Here is an 18,691-nt window from a genome sequence, read left to right as displayed (position 1 = left end):
GGGACATGATCTGATGTAAAAAGAAGATGTGTATGTTGTGTTTTCCTTAGAAGTGTAAATAGGTGGATTCTTTTTACCCTTTGGAAAGAGTCCGATTAACTGTTTCCAGAGTTGTTTTAGATTCTAATCTGTTTTGTTGGAGATCAAAATGTCTGTGGATGTTGGTGTGTTCAGGTTTTGTTAGAATAGAAAAGTGTTTCTCTCTAACTCTCCTCCCAGCTTCTGCTTCTGGATTTACATATTTTCTTTACTGAAACAAGCTACAGTTTGTCTCAAGAGGAACAAACCTTATTTTTGTCTTTTGTTGGTCCACCTTATTCCTCGTGCACACACACGGGGGCAGATTACCCATGGTGCATGAAGCTGGTGGTCCTGCATCATTGTTAGTCGTCCCGGGGGCTCTGCTGTAATGATTTCCCACAAGATCTCCTCACATCAATTCCAACATATGCTGTCTCCTTTTCCCTCACTCCTTCTTATGCTTTTCGTTCTCTGCTTCTTCTTTCTTGCCTTGTTTCTTAAAATTCTCTCAGGTTTTCCTTGACCTTTCCCTTTTCTGTCTGTTTCTATTTTTATTCCTCTTTTACTTTACACTGTTTCTCTCTGGATCTTAGTGCCTCGTGTTCCGGGGAGTTTGTAACAGTTCATTTAGGATTTTCTGATTCCACTTGTTTTAATTATTGTATTGGTGCAAATAGCACCTCAGCCTCTCTTCTGCAGCCAAGTCAGCCGTCACGAATCCTTTTCTTCTTCACTCTGTCAACATGTAATGCTAAAGAAACAGGTATTTTCTGGATTTCAAACATTATGTGTGTTTGTTTCAGTTTCCTGACACAATCTGTTTTTTTCTTTCAGCCTATAAGAAAAAGGAGCGTCCAGAAATTTCCCTGCCATCAGACTTTGAACACACCATCCATGTGGGCTTTGATGCTGTCACCGGGGAGTTTACTGTAAGTGTCTGTTTGTGTGGTATTTGTGGTTTGTAGTATGTGTGTCTGGTGTGTTTGCATCACTTTTAATTGCTCACCAAAGGACCTGTGTTCATTGTTGCGTGTCTGTGTGGATAAATGTGTGTGTCTGTGTGTTTAATACACACACACTTGACAGGTTTTTAAGTTGTCACATTAGACAAAGACGCCTTGTTCCTCTGACTCACTCGATCCGCCTGACCAGGCTTTTTTAGCTGGGAGTTAAATGTGTGTGTGTGTGTGTGTGTGTGTGTGTGTGTGTGTGTGTGTGTGTGTGTGTGTGTGTGTGTGTGTGTGTGTGTGTGTGTGTGTGTGTGTGTGTGTGTGTGTGTGTGTGTGTGTGTGTGTGTGTGTGTGTGTGTGTGTGTGTGAGAGCTACTCCTCTCTCTCCTGTAATCCTGCTCCATATGCACACAAACATTTATAATTTTTACTTAAACAAGTAGAAACCTCAATATAAGCAGTAGATGGATGAATGGCTGAAAACATGGTTAAAGATTAAGGAAGGGGATCAGTGATTTGAGGAATGCGTGTGATGGACTGACCCCAACAGATGAGAAGAAAGAAAGCTGGAGAGAAAGAGAAGTAACCCAGTTATGGGTGCACAGTAGAAAATATGACATGACTGTCATGTCTGGACTCTTCACGAAGCGTGCATGTGTGCATGTGTGTGTGTTGTAGGGCATGCCGGAGCAGTGGGCCCGGCTCTTGCAGACATCCAACATCACCAAGTTGGAGCAGAAGAAGAATCCTCAGGCCGTCCTCGACGTTTTAAAGTTCTACGACTCGAAGGAAACGGCCAATAGCCAGAAATACATGAGCTTCACAGGTACACAAACATCCACACGTGCTACACACTCAGGACCACACAAAGTAAAGTGTGGACATTTTATTCATCAGTTAACTTTAGAAGGAGTCTATCTCAAATCAGTATTTGCTGTGCACCCCTTTTCCTGTAAAACAAAGTTTTAGCGCGCTTAGAAGCTACTGTAGGTTGTTCCAAGCATTTTGAAGAACAGTCCACAGTTGTTCTGTGGATTCAGTCTCAGTGTTTTCATGTGATCGCAGACTGACTCCGTGATGTGGAGATCAGGACTTTGTCACGATCAGACCATCGGTCTCAGGACTCTTTGTTCTTCTGGTCTCTGAAGACAGTTCTTCATGACTGTCGTTGCTGCTGATGACTGATCAGTCTCTCTGGTGCTGCTGAGTGATGGATTTCAATCTAAACATCTGAAGAACCTAAATCCTTTGCACACTGACGTCTCTCACTCTTCCTTTTTTCCTTGCAGATAAAAATGCAGATGCCTACAGTTCCTCCACAACAACGGTAAGACCACTACACACTGTTTTATTTAATATAATAACTTTATACAAATAAAGACATGTCTCATGTCATACAGCCACAGACACACTGAGACTCTGTCAGACCTTTTCATGAACGTTTACCTTCCCTGCGACCACCAGCCACTCCCAGTTTCCCTAATTAAGTCTCCGTAAAACCAAGAGAAATTATTAACACAATTTTGCAACCTGCTGTCATAACTGCATGAATTGAGCTGTGAGGTTGTACATTTAGACTAATTTGAGTTTTATGAGTTGAGCTATTTGTTTTACCCATAACCCTCAGTGGTGCATCTTTACACTATTTTCCATGAATGTGGCTCAGGAGCTGGTGACTTCAAACTAAAAGTGAATGAAACAAAGGAGCTGAAATAAACAAAACAATAAATAATGTCCTGCTCTCAGGCATCATTGTTTTTCTTAAAGATTTTATATTTTATTTTTAAGAAGTTTTAAGGATAAACAAAGTCAAACACTACATTGAAGAGATCTGGAGCGTGGCTGTAGTTTGTCAGGGAAGAGAGGGAGAGCTACGCTGTGAGACAATGAGGACATTAAAAGGACAAGTGGAGGAAACAAGGTTTCATCTACAGTTTGAGGGGGAGAGAGAGAGAGGGAGGGAGGAGGGAGGGAGAGAGTCACTGACGGACTGAGAGGAGAGAGAAAGAGAGAAACACAGGTGAGACGAGACTCTGGAAACAAACGCAGAAGATGAAGATCAAGACTCTGAAAGTTCTGCTCTCAAACTGAAACACCACACACAGAATGAGGCAGATTAAAAAACCTTATACTCAGGGGCTCTTATTTTTGCCGCAGTGAAAATGTCTGAATGAAAAAGGTGCCTTTAAAACTAAAGGATGAAGGTGAGATTAAACATGAGGGCGGAGGAAGAGACGATGATGGCACTACTTACAATGCACTCGTTTTCCTCTCTCTCTCTCTCCTCTCTCTGTCTCTCTCTCTCTCTCTCTCTCTCTCTCTCTCTCTCTCTCTCTCTCTCTCTCTCTCTCTCTCTCTCTCTCTCTCTCTCTCTCTCTCTCTCTCTCTCTCTGCATTGTGAATCAGCATCTTTTCCTCCTTTCACCATGTCCCTGTCTCTGCAGCTTGGCCACCAGCCGAGAGTGTTGGGAAGAGAGATAGAGAAGAGAGGGATGAGAGGAGGATGTTTGACTAGTGGCATCAGAAGCCAGACATGAGCCAAGCTTCAATGGTGAAGATGAGAGGAGGGAAACATAAACTGGTGGAAAGACGAAAGGGAAAGAAGGGAGGTTAAAACGAGCGGAGAAGAAGACGAGCAGGCGGTGATGAGGCAGGAGAGGGAGTGAGAGTGACACTCTTAGTTTGACGAGTCTCGTATCGCTATAAGCTCATGTGACTATGATGTCACTGAGGCTCCGCCCTCTTTCCCCCTATGACATCAAGCAGAGCGCCAAGGCCGTGTCAGAGACGCCCGCCATAACAACCGTATCCGAAGACGAGGACGAGGATGAAGCCGAGCCACCGCCGGTGATCGCCCCACGACCAGAGCACACAAAATCCGTAAGGACACACAAACTCCCACAGTTTGTACACTTAGTGAGGACAGTAAATGACACATTGCATTCCCTCCCCCCTTACCCTAACCTCTACTATATAAACTAAATGCCTACCCCTAACCAAGTCTTAACCCTCAAACATTGAAAAAGTGAGGACCACCCAAAATGTCATCACTTTACAGAACTGTCTTCACTCTGTAAGGACAACGCTTAAAGTGGTCCTCACAAAGATACAAGTACAAGAAACACACACTTTTAGAAACACTTCAGCCCCTTAGGTTTTTACTCTTGTTAGCTGTGATCAATACTATTGTACATTATGCTCTGATGTAGCGTGAGCAATTTTGTGTCAATTGGACAATGTTACAACAAATCCATTTTCACACTGATCAATAGGTGGCGCTATGACCCTGCACTGATATTAATATATGGAGCTGTTCAGGTCAGGATTGTGATCATAGGTCAGCAGTTCGGGGCCGGTTGGATAATGCAGAGTGGATTTACAAAGTACTTCCTGTTTCATGGTGAATCAGTAGGTGGCGCTATGACACTGAGGAAATGACAATGACTTGTCTCAGCTCATTTGAGCTGTTTATTGTTAAGCAGCCAGGAGCAGTTCGTCAAAGTATAAAACATGTCACTTTCTGTCGCCAGTAGGTGGCGCTGTATAGATTAAATTTAGGTGGCGCTATATAGATTAAATTTTCACCACTTTTGAGCTTGTTAAAGGCTCAAAAAGCCAATTCATTTGGGTTAGAATAATAAGAAGAAGAAGAGCCAACATTACCTTCAATCTAAATTAAATATGTTGTAAGAATTTAGATATTATTGTTATAAATCATTGTTATTATAGTAATTGTTAGAGACAGACTGTTTCTACAGTTTCCGCATTTGTCCACCAGATGGTAGTGTTGTACTGTTGTTGTACTGATTGGGCCGCGGGGGGGACCGGGAGAAACGGCTCCGAACCACGGCCACTAATCACGCACTACATTCCACGCCATCACGTGCAGCGCTGTCAGTATCACTACGCACAGACTGATCTGTTCAGGGCAAAAACAAAAAATCTCCATGTTGTTGAGATGACGTCACGATCATTTATGATCGAACGTGTAACGTCAAAAATAGGCGACTTCCTGTTGCGTTGTTCCATAACGCTCCGACATAACGCCTTTTTTGTGTCACTTTGTATATATATTCATATATACAAAGTGACACAAAAAAGCCGTACTGTTGTTGTACTGTTCCTAGAAAAAAAAAAATGAAAAAAAACATATATAAAAAAATATACCACTAAAGCCAAAATGGTGGGCTTCCTGTTTGGTCTAGCATATCTATCCAAGAGACTTATTTGTTTGTTATGAAAAGAGACATGTCCCCTTCGATTTTTGTACATGTCGGCCAATCGTGGTGTCGGGGCTGCCCTTTAGGGGGCGCTAGTCAGTTATTTTGCCACGCCCATTGGCAAAAATGTGGCGTGACGTCATCACTAAGTGACGTCATCACTAAGTGTGAGGGCAGCCCGGCTCTGTGAGGCAGTGACAACAGGAACAGTCGAACCTGTGAGACGCTGCTGGAGTGATAATGACATGTTATGACACGTCACTCAGGGAGAGTGATGCTCTCTGAGTCCAAAAGGAAACTTTGTTGTATTTTCTGAACTTTTGAGACTTTTTTGTGCGTACATATTAATTTGTCTTTGTAAAAAAGCATAATTTAGGGTCATGGGTCCATGAATATGTCATGGTCCTGTGTGTCATCATTCAAACTGGCCATAGTTCTACACAGTACACGACACAATAACGAGATCCATCCATGCAGTGTCATTATGTTGACATATTTGTGTTTTTTATTTTTCAGATATACACTCGCTCAGTGATCGAGCCCCTCCCTCTTCCCCCTCCGACCAAAGATGCAGCGACCTCCCCCATCAACCCGCCAGCCGCTGCGGCCGCCGCCGCCGCCCCCGCCCCGCCTGCAGACGGAGCTCCCAGCAGCCCTCCCAGTGCGAGCCCTGCCCCCGGACCTTCCCTGTCCCGCCCCCAGGACAAAACCAGGAAGAAGAAGATGTCAGACGAGGAGATTCTGGAGAAACTACGTAAGGATCGGTCCTACACTCACATACACACATGAAAAACTCTTTATCTATATTTAAAAAGTAAAATAACCAGTAATTCAGATTACATAACTGCACTAAACAAAGAGGCTACACTGACCAAAATTATGTGGACACAACTTGTCCTACTTTCCTCTTTCATGTGGGGCTGTGATGCTTCAGCTGCGACTGGAAGGCGAATCATATTTCATCTGCTTTAAAAGAAAAGGAAAAAGAAAATCTTCTTCCACAAACTGAAACATGTTGTTGTGTGTTTGTAACCATGAATAAAGCCTGAATATTTTTTAAACCATGCAACACGCCTGTCCAGATGTGCTCAGGTCTCCCTCTGCTGGTAAGACCAGGATCCTGTCTGTCAATCAGTCTGATTGACAGACCTGATACTCACTTTCCCCACCCCCTCTGTCCAGTCCTCACGTTTGATTGGTCGTCCTCTCTCTTTCCATCGTCAAGTCTCCTGCGGCTCTGGAGTGACTCCGACTTTTGTCCCGATCACTTTCCCACTGTGGATTCTGAAAACGGAAGATGGGTCTGTCTGTCTGTCTGTCTGTCTGTCTGTCTGTCTGTCTGTCTGTCTCTCTCCTGTCTGTCTGTCTGTCTGTCTGTCTGTCTGTCTGTCTGTCTGTCTGTCTGTCTGTCTGTCTGTCTGTCTGTCTTCTCCTCTGTCTGTCTGTCTGTCTGTCTTCTGTCTGTCTGTCTGTCTGTCTGTCCTCCTTTGTCTGTCTGTCTGTCTGTCTGTCTGTCTGTCTGTCTCTCTGTCTGTTTTTCTGTCTTTTCATCTCGTCTGTTGTTCTGTCGTCTTCTGTCCTCCTCTCTCTTTCTCTGTCTTCTCCTCTGTCTGTCTGTCTTCTCCTCTGTCTGTCTGTCTGTCTTCTCCTCTGTCTGTTGTTTCTCTCTGCTCTCTCTCTTCCAGTCCGCATGCTGCATTGACCTGAGTGTGATGAACGTAGAGTTAGAGTCAGGATGGATAGAAAGACACGATCCGTCTTCTATCCATCTACATCCAGTGAGCGTCTGCTGTGGACTACAGGGCCTGGTTCTCCTTCTCTTGTCCTCCCGCAGATCCCTGTTCGTTTACCGTCTGTTTCCATCTATAATCAATAATCAAGTTTTTTCTTCTTCCTCTGTTTCTTTAACTCAGGGACGATTGTAAGTGTTGGAGACCCCAAGAAGAAATATACACGGTTTGAGAAGATCGGACAGGGGTAAGTCATAAATGTGAATAGTTCACATTATAATTATAACTTGTGATTGGATGAAAACCAGTTTAAAAGATGCTTCTATAAATATTGTTTCTGAAAAGTTGTTATTTCCGTCACTTCTCGTTTCATAGCTGCCACTTCACAGTGAGACACCTGCACATTTTCTCTGTTGTTAACCTTCAAGAGACTTAGAAATGAAAGAAGTTTTCATCTAACAAATAAACGATGTCTTACGGCTTCATGTTCTGTCCTCAGGGCGTCTGGGACGGTGTACACAGCCATCGACATCGCTACGGGACAGGAGGTTTGTAGTGATGTGTATTTTCTTCTCCTTCCTACATCTGTTGTCTGTCCTCCTTCAGTGTACAGCTGTACATTCACAAAGCTAATGCTAACAGTCCTAGAAGGAATATAGAATAACTGGAGAATAGAGACATGACATGGAAATCCATCTTATTTCTGTCTGGACTAAAACGCTGGACAGACTCACTGACTGACATTCAAGCTAAAAGTCCCACAGAAAGAAAAGTTTTAATAAAGACCCGGATTCAAAGGTGGTGACGCCGATGCTTCTTTACATTCATGATGTATTGAACTGTATAGGAGAGCATGCATTTCTGTTATTTTACTTGAGCACTAGAGGATTGACTGGATAGAGAAACCACATTAAAGCTCCCACGTCATAAAGAGACACTGTCGTGGTTTAAGGAGGAATTTATTTAACATGGTGACAGACTTAATCCTGAAAGACAGGGAAGTGAAATCAAGTTCAACCGAATTTCCCCGACTGAAGCTGCTCTCAGACCTGCACGGAACTCTGCGTATTCTTTTGCAATTATCTAGAGTCTGTCTGTGAGAATGCACATGTCAGAGTCAGTTGTTCGGGACAGTCACTGTTCCTGCAGCCCCCGAGTGAAGAACTGAAGAATTCAACATTTCTAACATGCGTCAGATGCAAACCTGAAAAAACAGAAAACATTACAGACATGTCAGGATGAGGAAGAGGAGCCGAACACGCAGAAGACAAAAAGTAACTGGATTTAAGTCCGACTTCAACAACTGTCTTTCAGGTGATGCTCTAAAGCAGCTCGTCTGTCGGGCTGATCCTCCTCCCTTCACTCTCTGAGGACTAGTCTGCGTGCTCACTTCTTAATGGCTGCCTAACAACCTTTCACTGCCGTTGGATTTAAATATCTTTACCGTCCTTGCTGTCTCTCTTGTCTGACTGACTGTCGCTCATTTGTCTTCTCTTTCCTTTTCATCCTCTTGTTTTCTTTTATTCAATGTCAAGATATTTGTCTTAATAAAACTGTCCCTCTTTCTTTTCTTGTCTCCTCCCCCACGTTCTCCAACGTCTCAGTTTCTTTTCACTTCTGCTCGGTGTATTTTATGAAAATGAATCCTAACTCTAGTCATCAGTGCTTTTTATATATTCTATGTATGTATTACACAGTGTTTCTCTTCTTTTTTCGCAGGTCGCCATCAAACAGATGAACCTGCAGCAGCAGCCGAAGAAAGAACTGATCATCAATGAGATTCTGGTGATGAGGGAAAATAAAAACCCGAACATTGTCAACTACCTGGACAGGTTAGACACACACAGACAGACACACACACACTACACACTACACACTACACACTACACAGACAGACAGACAGACAGACAGACTGACAGACTGACAGACAGACAGACACACAGACAGACAGACACTACACACTACACAGACAGACAGACTGACTGACTGACTGACTGACTGACTGACTGACTGACTGACTGACTGACTGACTGACTGACTAGACTAGACTTTTTAGACTTTCAATTCTTCAGTTTTTTGTAAATCTGAACTGAAAGAAAACCACAACAAAGTGTCAGTTTTATTTATCTCAATAACAACAAAAGAAAACATTAAATGTTATTAACAGCAGATATTGATCAGCTCTACATATGTACACTACATAAGACAGATTTTAACTAAGTACGAGTGGTTTTCAGGTTCCGTGTCGTGATGGCAACCTCCGGGTAACACCTCCCCCCCAGCGGAGGCTGGTGGGGGGAGAGGGTGTCTGGTTGCCGTAGTTACCTGTTTGTCTTGGTAGACATTGAGGCTCATGCAGGACTGGTGATAACCTTGTCATCGCCATGGAAACAACATTTTCACCGTCACTGATTTATTGTGGGATTTTTAAAGGACTGACTAAAGAAGGACTTTTCCTGTTTTCTAACATCAGAGTCACGTCCGTGCACTTATCCATCCATTCAACCTTTATTTACAAAGTGTGATCCGATGTTTCACAAATCAACACAGGACGAAAAAAATAGACAATTTCTCAGTTTTCAGAGAAACAGCAAACTTCTAAACTGCAGATCAGAGATCAGGATAAAACAGGAAAAGAACTGTTAACATATACATTTAATATTTGATTGCATCTCTTGCTGCTTGGTCCCAGTTACCTGGTGGGTGACGAGCTGTGGGTTGTGATGGAGTACCTGGCCGGAGGTTCGTTGACTGACGTCGTCACGGAAACCTGCATGGATGAAGCCCAGATAGCTGCTGTGTGCAGAGAGGTGAGAGATGAGACGCCAGTTTTTTGCAAAGTGAATAAAAATAATCGACAGCCATTGAACAGTGTCTCTTTCTCTCTGGAGCTGGATTGTTTCCCAAAGTTTGACTGTCGACTGTTCGGAGTTTAAAGGGATGGGCGTCTTTGTTTGGCTTTTGAAGAAGCTGCTGGTTAAAGCAGCTTTCTGTTTTTGCTTCCATCGTTTTTTTACTTTTTAATTTCAAACCAATTCATCTCATTTTCTCTCTCTCGCTTCAGTGTCTGCAGGCGTTGGAGTTCCTCCACTTTAACCAGGTCATCCATCGAGACATCAAGAGCGACAACATCCTGCTCGGCATGGACGGCTCCGTCAAACTCAGTCAGTCCAGCGTCATCTCATCGTTTCAATTATTAATTCTGTGTATTTTTTATTCCCTTATCTATATTGATATATGGCTACGTGGGTTGTACAACAGTGAGGATTGTTGTTGTAGTTTCTCATTTTAACCAACAGGGGAGGCTCTGGTTCTCTTTTATGAGACACAAGAATGATAAATGTTTTTGCAGCTTGTTTTATTATTCATTTGCAATCGACTACATTTAAATTTAACTCTGTTTTGATGTTAATGTTTTGAAAAGCTGCTTCTGTCACATCCCAGACTTTTACACATTGATACGTTCATACTTTTTATCCAAACGATCGTTGTGAACACCAGGACTCATTTTGTCGTCTCTCCTCCTCCCAGCTGACTTCGGGTTCTGCGCTCAGATCACCCCAGAGCAGAGCAAACGCAGCACCATGGTCGGGACTCCGTACTGGATGGCTCCGGAGGTCGTGACCCGTAAAGCGTACGGCCCCAAAGTGGACATCTGGTCGCTGGGCATCATGGCCATAGAGATGGTGGAGGGAGAGCCGCCGTACCTGAATGAGAATCCACTCAGGGTGAGGCTGTGTTCGATTTGAACTGTGATTGAAGAAGTTGTGATCTTTAAACAGGTGGAGAAGGAGAAGTTGTCTGGGAGTCAGGGTTAGCAGTGTTTCTCCTGGTGTCATTCTTAAAACCACCACTGGATGGCAGGAGAGTTCAACATTTTGATGTCCTGCTCAGACTCTGAACATCACAGAGCTCCTCCATCTTCTGAGGGAACATGAATTTACTTGGGATGGAATCTTCAAACATTTCTGTTTGAAGATTCCTTCAACTTTGGGAAAAACATGATGGATCAAAAAATATTTAATTGGGACATTTAGCATCATCATCTCTGGGCTGATGAGTTGAAACTTATTTTATTTCATTTGAACGATTTGTCATTTATTTTGCACAGGTGATTTAGATATTTTTTCCTATTTTTTTTTGTCAAGCTCAAGAGAGAAGGTGGTGAATTTAGTTTAAAACTGAGCTGTGAAATGATAATGATATAATCCTGTAGATCACTGCAGCTGTACTTTTGATGTCTTGTGAACCCACAAGGGTTGAAGGTCGGACACAATATAAATACATACAGACTATGTGTTTGCATACTATATAATTATAGACTAACATGTTGTTTGGCGTGTGTTGCCTAGGCGCTGTATCTCATCGCAACTAACGGAACGCCAGAGCTGCAGAACCCAGAGAAACTGTCGACGATATTCAGAGACTTCCTGAACCGATGTCTGGAGATGGACGTGGAGAAGAGAGGGTCGGCTAAAGAGCTGCTGCAGGTACGACTGGCTGAAAGCTCAATCCAGCAAAAGAACACAATGTTTTTCGTTTTGTCTTTTTAATTTACAGACATAATTATCAAATATAAAAGATACAACTCCACTTCAACTATTTCTACCGCACACACAAAAACAATTACTTCCCCAACGTGCACCAACAAAACAGTTAAAAGTATCTAGAAAAGAAAATGATGTGGTTGAACACTGACTGAAGAACAAAGTGATTAAACATCCTGATGTCCAGAAAATGTTCATATTTAAAAGTGATGATGAAAAAATTCTGAATAATGAATCTGTTCAAACTAATTTTAAAATCAGATCTAACAGTTTTCTCCTTTTGTGACCAGTGAACTGATTTTTTTTCTGTTCCCTTTCCACCTCTTCCCTCTCTCTTCCCTCTCTCCTTCCTGTTTCTCCCTCTTCCCTCCCTCTTCCCCTCTCTCCCTGTTTCTCCCTCTCCTCTCCCTCTTCCCTCTCTCTTCCCTGTTTCTCTCCCTCTTCCCTCCCTCTTCCCTCTCCCTCCCTGTTTCTCCCTCTCTCTCTCTCCTCCCTCTCTCTCCTCCCTGTCTCTCCCTCTTCCCTCTCTCCTCCCTCCCTCTTCCCTCTCTCCTCCCTGTTTCTCCCTCTTCCCTCTCTCTTCCCTCCCTCTTCCCTCTCTCCTCCCTCTCTCCTCCCTCCTCCCTCTTCCCTCTCTCCTCCCTCTCTCTTCCCTCTCTCCTCCCTCTTCCCTCCTCCTCCCTCTCTCTTCCCTCTCTCCTCCCTGTTTCTCCCTCTTCCTCTCTCCCTCTCCCTCTTCCCTCTCTCCTCCCTGTTTCTCCCTCTTCCCTCCCTCTCTCTTCCCTCTCTCCTCCCTTTTCTCCCTCTCCCTCTCTCCCTCCCTTCCCTCTCTCCTCCCTGTTTCTCCCTCTTCCCTCTTTTCTTTCTCTTCTCCTCTCTCAGCATCAGTTTCTGAAGATGGCGAAGCCTCTCTCCAGTCTGACTCCTCTCATCCTGGCTGCCAAGGAAGCCGCCAAGAACAACCGCTAGCGAGCCTTGCACTCATTCATTCATTTGTCTGTCTATCTCTCTCTCTCTATCTCTCTCTCTCTCTCTCTCTACATCCCTCCTTCCTTTCTCTCCTTTCTTCTCTTCCTGTTTTTCCGGGAGGTGGCGATGGCTGCTGGGTTACAGTACCAGCCTCCCCCCCCCCCCCCCCTGCTCCCCTCGCAGGGAGAACGAACGTCAGTCGGTTTCGTCCTGTAACTTCTTTTTTCAACACTCCACTGGACTCGGACAGGAAGTTACAAGCAAGTAACTGAGTGACATCATCGGTTGGTCTGTGATCATGTGATGTCATTGCATTGCTGACATCACCGCCCCCTCAGTCGGTACGAACGACCTCATACGGGAGAGAGATCGTTTCAACAGAGCCCAAAGACTCATGGGACTTTTTGTTTGTTCGTTTTTTTTATCAGTGTTTTGGGCTTTTTTTTCTACCTTGTCTTTAAAAGCCACGGAGCACAACAGCCAACCAGCGCCCCCTGCTGCAGACTGTGTGTGTGTGTGTGTGTGTGAGCGCATGCATGCGTGTCTGCGTACATGCGTGTGTGTGACATCATCCTGTCATTCATCCGTGGGTTTCAGTGGGACTGATTTTATCATCCTCTAAAAGTGCATTTGCTGATTTTCATTTCATAGTTTTTTTTTAAATCAACCTTTCTGTGTGTGTGTGCGTGCGTGTATGTGTGTGTCCGTGTGTGTGTGTGTGTGTGTCACTTGGGGATGTTAGGATATAAGTTGATTGTCACCTTGTGTAGTGTTGGACTCGGAGCAGAGGAGGTTTGGTTCTGTGTCGTGTCTGTAGTGAGATCTGTGAGCTACAGAATATTCATATTAATATTAATGAGGAAACACTGGTACGACCGGAGCCATCGATGGACTGAGTTTGGACACAAGAGGCAAAGATTCGACTCTGTCGTGTTTCTTCAGTCGTTCCATTGAACCAGCAACATTTTGTTTGGCTCCAAACATTTATACTTTTTTTTTAGCATGAATTTAATAATTTACAGTTACTTTTATATTGAGTGTAAGTGAAACTGGAAATTCTTTTACTGAAGGAAACAACTCTCACTGATCTTATTTCAACCAGCGGAGGTTAGATGGAGAAACTGACCCACACACACGTAAAGATACTTCATTTTCATAATGAACTCCTTTACCCAGAATCCTCTCTGCCAAACTCGCTCCATCTGCAGCTCGCCGTCGAGACTGAGCGAGAGAATGTGCATGTCAACGAGCGTTTTTAATACGGTACGTTAAAGATAGAGAAATAAATAAAATGAGTTGTGATGATGCTGAAACTTGAAGTGTCGATACATGAAGGATGCTTGTGTACGATGGAGAAGATCATATCTTTGTCCTATTTTCAGAAGAGTGAGACAAATAAATACTACGATGGTACTTTTCAGTTCAGATCCCAGGAACCTCTGAACAGATGGTGTATATTTCATGTGTAAAAAAAATAGAAACTGTTTCAACTTTTTGTTCATGGACTTTTTGAATCGATCAATGTTAGAAAACGAGCTCACTCCTTTTTTTATTTTCAATGTTATTTTCCAACTGAGTTTTTCTACTGCCTGTTAACTGACAGGTCAAAGTTCAGATCCTGCCAGAGACGAAGCTTCCATCAGCAGCCGCGGTTCTTCGCTCGGCACTCGAGCGTCGGATATAGAAAAGAAAAAATCATGTGATGTAAATATCCGACTCAGACCTGTCACTTTCATTTCTGTTCTTAGTTTTTTATAGTTTTTTTATTGTAGTGTTTATGTACCTGGCCTTAAACTGTTTCAATGGTGCAGGACTGGCATCAATACAACCAACAACAGTGAATATTGTCGTCAACGCTTCACGGCTCCAACTAATGATTATTTTGATTATCGGTTATTAATCTGCTCCTAGTTTTCTCTGTCAAGTTTCTGAAATATCAAAAAATACTGAATGTGTGTTCTTCAGTTTCCCAGAATCAAAGACAACGTCATTGTTTGTGCAACAGTTCAGAGCTCAAAGATTTTCACTTTCCAGTGATGCAGAACAATAAAAGCAGAAAACACTCACAACGAGAGCGATTCATCAATTATCAATTATCAATATGTCTGCAGATTCATTTCCTGATCAACTAACGGCTGAGAGGAAGATGTGGAAACCACACTGTGTGCGCGTGTGTGCAGGCGTGTGCGTGCGCTGCGTGTGTGTGTGTGTGTGTCCCATCTGCTTACATGGAGGAGGCGCTGACATGTCATCCATCTTTATTTAGTGTTGGCCTCAGTTACATGAGACACATTTTAAAGACTCTGCAGAATTGAATTACCTCTGAATAAACTTCAGGCTCAAGTTGTAGCTTGAACATCTACGGCAACATTACAGTTCCTGTTTACATCACCCAAAGCATCATGGGAAGTATATTTCCTAAACACCGAGCAGGGGTTGGTGAGGTGAAGGTGGCCCCCCCCCCACAGACTGAAAACTTCATTCTCAGTAAATAATGTGATTTTTGTTGATAACATGAAACTCAAGCCTCTGTTGTAAGTCAGTTATATAAACGACTGTTCTTTGCCTCAGTCTGGGGCAGAAATGAGCTTAAAGCGTCTGACTGTGACCCCCGCCATCCGTCTGCTTGTGAAATAAAATCCATCGACTTTGTTTCTCTTTGTCCCTCTAATTAAAAATGGTAATTAGTGTTTGCCAGCTTTAAGTTCTCCTTCATCTCCAGGCGAACAGGGAACGAGTTTTCTGGAAGGATTTATCAAGTTCAGTTTGATGGGATTTGCAATAAAATCAGTTGAATTGTTTGATGTCATTACCTGCAGCATATCACTACTGAGTTTGATAGTGTGGAATGTATAGATACTAGTTATATGACACAGTATAGGTTTTATTAAGTGTATTTCCTCCCGTCAGTCCACTATCACATTTTTCATGTCCTCTCTCCTTTTCTCTTCATCCCTTTATCCTCTCATCTTCTGGTTTCTTTTATCTTTAAAACCCTGAATCTTCAGCCACAGCTCCTCACTTAGAGCAGGTGAAATGTTCCTGTTGGTTTCTGTTGGAGCCTCAGATTCATTTTCACAGTCCCTCTCCTCACGTCTCCGTCTCTACAGTCGACTGTCTGTGGCAGTAATCCTCCTCAAATCCATCACACAGACACACACTCTCTCTCTCTCCTGTCCACGTACTTTCTGTGTGTCCACTGTGATATAGTGACTTGATGGACCTGTGAGACTCTACCTGGTTTTGTTAGGGGGCGTTCCAGACGCCACGTGTGCACTATGACATCACTATCATCAGGAAGTACTGATGAGGTGTTTCAGGAGCTTTGGTGTTTGGACTTTTAACTTTGCAGAATGTTTGCAATCACAAAAAAACTGTAAAACACATTGGAGGAAAGAAATACTGAAAAAACCTCAGGTCTCCTTTAATGCGTGTTACTGTGGATCCTCTGCTGCTGTGTGACAGACTGAGCTGAACGCTGCTCACTGCAGGCTTTCTGCTCTGTTTCTTGTTCCTGGTGGAAACTCTCCTCCTCTGTGATTCTCTGCATCATGTCTTCACGTCTCTCTGCTTCCTTTGTTCAGTGTTTCTCCCTCATGCATCTAATGACCTGCTTCTCTCACTCTCATGTTCAGTATCTTCCTCTGCCAGCGCAGAGTGCGGAGGAATGAGGCTGTTTCTGCTGACATGGCAGAGAGGAGGAGTGAGTGTGACGCATCAGTGACAAGGACACAACAAACAGGCTGAGACTGAAATGAGAAGATGTTTCTACATAAGTGAAAAAACAAATCTGGATAATTTCATGTCTGAAAACAACTAATGCAAAGAATATCTAGAAAAAAAACAGGGACGCTGCTTCAGACAAGTGCTACTGACTCCAAGGTTGAAGTGTGTGTGTGTGTGTTACTAACTGAGCTAGTATGTATGTTTGTTTGTAGCCAAAAATCTATAATGTGTGTTAGAGTCAGCTTGTCTGCATGTCTTTATTTGTGTGTGTGTGTGTGTGTTTGTGTAGTCCTCTGCAGTGGTCTTCCTCTGCAGAGGAGGCTGTTATGTAATCGTGAGCAATAATAAAAAGAGGGGGGGGAGTCATTCAACACACATACAGATGTTTACTCTTCCGGGACATTTAAAATGTTGTGTTTACATATTAAAGATTTATTTGATGTTCTGATCGTTACAAGATACTTCTCCAGCTCCGACCCAATCGGACCATCAGAGAGGTCAGAGGTCAGAGGTCAGAGGATCAGAACCTGCTCATTCAGTTTGACTCTTCTCTTCACTTTGTTTCCATCTCACTTTCAGACCTTTAACATTAAACTTGTCTCATCACTGGTGTTGATGTGATATTTGAATTTAATCTTTGGGGATAAAATCAAGAGGCGGTGAAAATATGAGTGTTGTTTGATCTGCAGCCGCAGGTTGAGACGTATGAGGAAGGTGAGTGAACAGATGTTTTTTTACTGACTGTAGTACGTCAGTAAAGTAGTATGCTGCTCTGTAGTACAGCTGTTTCCTTGTGTGTACTTGTATATGTGTGAGGTCCAGTTATAATATGATTTAAAACACTTGGAGCATTTAGGATGTGTTCAAATCCACTTTCTCTGGTTTAATGGTGAGTGCTGCAGGTTCATGGTTCTACAAGGTTGTGCATCATCTCATTTTGGTTGGATAATATTTGATGCAATAGTCCAATCAGAGAGCACAGATTGATCACCTGCCTACGTGACCAGCGGGCTTTTAAAGGAGACGTGACGTTTTTCAGTGACGTTCAGAGGCTGAACAGAGGAGCTGCAGCAATTAAGTTAAATATCCATGTCCCAACGATGCACCAGACCACAGCTCGTTTGAAGACCAACACACCCATGGGTGCACAGAAAGGTGCACGTGTGTTTGCTATGTAAACAGTGGAATTAGATCAAGGTGAGGAGAGGGGTTCATGTTCGACTGATAAAGAAAGTACAGGTGTGTGTGTGTTTCGATGGCCACGTTACCCTGGAGACTGAAGCCTTGTTGACCAGATTCAATGCACCATTATTAAAAGTGCACCAGGTTGCCATGACAACGCTCTGCGTAGGAGTTGCATAAGCGGAGAGAGAGAGGACCCCAGTGACTGTGTTAAAATATATGTGTGTTAATACCTGAGTATACGTGTCTGTGTGTACAACCTGAGTTTATGTATGTGTGTGTGTGTGGGTGTGTGTATATATATATATATATATATATTTGTGTGTGTGTGTGTCTGTGTGTTAATACATGAGTGTTTGTCTCTTTGTGTATATGCCTTTATCTGTGTGTGTGTGCATGCTTGTTTTTGTTACCTCTTTAGGACCTCTTCCTCATAATGATCTTATCAGGACCAGTGGACCTCGTGTGGACCAGAACCCGGTTCTAATGAGGCTGAGCCATATGAGTAAACAATCTGTGAACAGAGGAGAACTATTGGCTGAGGTGACTACAGCCGCTGCCTCCTGCCTGTGGTGGAGAAGCCATAGAAACCAGTCCTGTCCTGTGTGAGACGACCTGAGGTGTCGTCTCCGAGCTGCTGCTGTCTCTACCTGAGGCCGCCTAGTGGTCGGTATGAGGACCTGCTGGCTGCGGTCGGTGAAAGGATGCGGTGAGTTTAAATCTCGATGCTGATCTCGACATCACATCCTGCAAATTACCTCTTGAATTCAATTATTTAAACTCGAACAAGCACATTATGCAAATTTTGCAACTAATACGTTTGATCAATAGATGCTACTTTCACCCCGTGAGTAACCTGACATTTGCAGCTTCGCATTGACTTACCTCATTGCTTGAAAAAAATTAGCTTTGTGTTTACTGTTCTAGAAATATACAGGAAAATAGCAAATATTTACATGCCAGAGAATTTGGCATTTTTACAAAAAATATGATAATTTTGCTGCTGATAATTATATTATATATATTATTTTATATTCTAATAATTATTATAAATAAATAAATATAATTTGTGTTAATTAACTAATTGACTATTTGACTCTTTGGATTCCGGGGGCCAGAGGAGCATCTGCCATTTATAGTGGGGCCCAAAGAACGTTCAGCCCTGGGGCCCAGTGGAGGTTCATCCGGCCTTGAGCTGCTTCAGGTCCCAAACCGGCCCCGGGGCCACTTCTCCCAGCTTCGGGTCCCAAACCGGCCCCGGGGCCACTTCTCCCAGCTTCGGGTCCCAAACTGGCCCCGGGGCCACTTCTCCCAGCTTCGGGTCTCAAACTGGCCCCGGGGCCACT

At 43.4% G+C, this 18,691-nt stretch overlaps 1 protein-coding gene across 4 annotated transcripts in view; it reads left to right on the top strand.

The window, feature by feature from the left end:
- The window catches only part of pak1 (p21 protein (Cdc42/Rac)-activated kinase 1), a 38,994-nt gene extending 24,491 nt beyond the window's left edge, over positions 1 to 14,503 (top strand). Inside the window, exons 4-17 of one of the 4 annotated variants that reach the window (XM_035155146.2) lie at positions 856 to 950; positions 1,650 to 1,797; positions 2,261 to 2,298; positions 3,738 to 3,851; positions 5,708 to 5,945; positions 6,274 to 6,297; positions 7,105 to 7,168; positions 7,421 to 7,469; positions 8,641 to 8,753; positions 9,614 to 9,731; positions 9,986 to 10,085; positions 10,453 to 10,649; positions 11,274 to 11,411; positions 12,351 to 14,503. In XM_035155146.2, coding sequence (XP_035011037.1) covers positions 856 to 950; positions 1,650 to 1,797; positions 2,261 to 2,298; positions 3,738 to 3,851; positions 5,708 to 5,945; positions 6,274 to 6,297; positions 7,105 to 7,168; positions 7,421 to 7,469; positions 8,641 to 8,753; positions 9,614 to 9,731; positions 9,986 to 10,085; positions 10,453 to 10,649; positions 11,274 to 11,411; positions 12,351 to 12,437 — 1,523 coding nt within the window. In that variant the 3' untranslated portion in view covers positions 12,438 to 14,503. Of the gene's footprint in view, positions 1 to 855; positions 951 to 1,649; positions 1,798 to 2,260; positions 2,299 to 3,734; positions 3,852 to 5,707; positions 5,946 to 6,273; positions 6,298 to 7,104; positions 7,169 to 7,420; positions 7,470 to 8,640; positions 8,754 to 9,613; positions 9,732 to 9,985; positions 10,086 to 10,452; positions 10,650 to 11,273; positions 11,412 to 12,350 lie in introns of all 4 variants that reach the window. The other 3 variants (XM_035155145.2, XM_035155148.2, XM_035155147.2) reach the window with 3 other exon arrangements.
- Positions 14,504 to 18,691: the final 4,188 nt, after the last annotated feature.

The sequence above is a fragment of the Hippoglossus stenolepis genome, chromosome 4 (genome assembly GCF_022539355.2).
Source record: "Hippoglossus stenolepis isolate QCI-W04-F060 chromosome 4, HSTE1.2, whole genome shotgun sequence".
In the NCBI taxonomy this organism is placed as follows: Eukaryota; Metazoa; Chordata; class Actinopteri; order Pleuronectiformes; family Pleuronectidae; genus Hippoglossus; species Hippoglossus stenolepis.
This window is presented reverse-complemented; position numbering and strand designations above follow the sequence as displayed.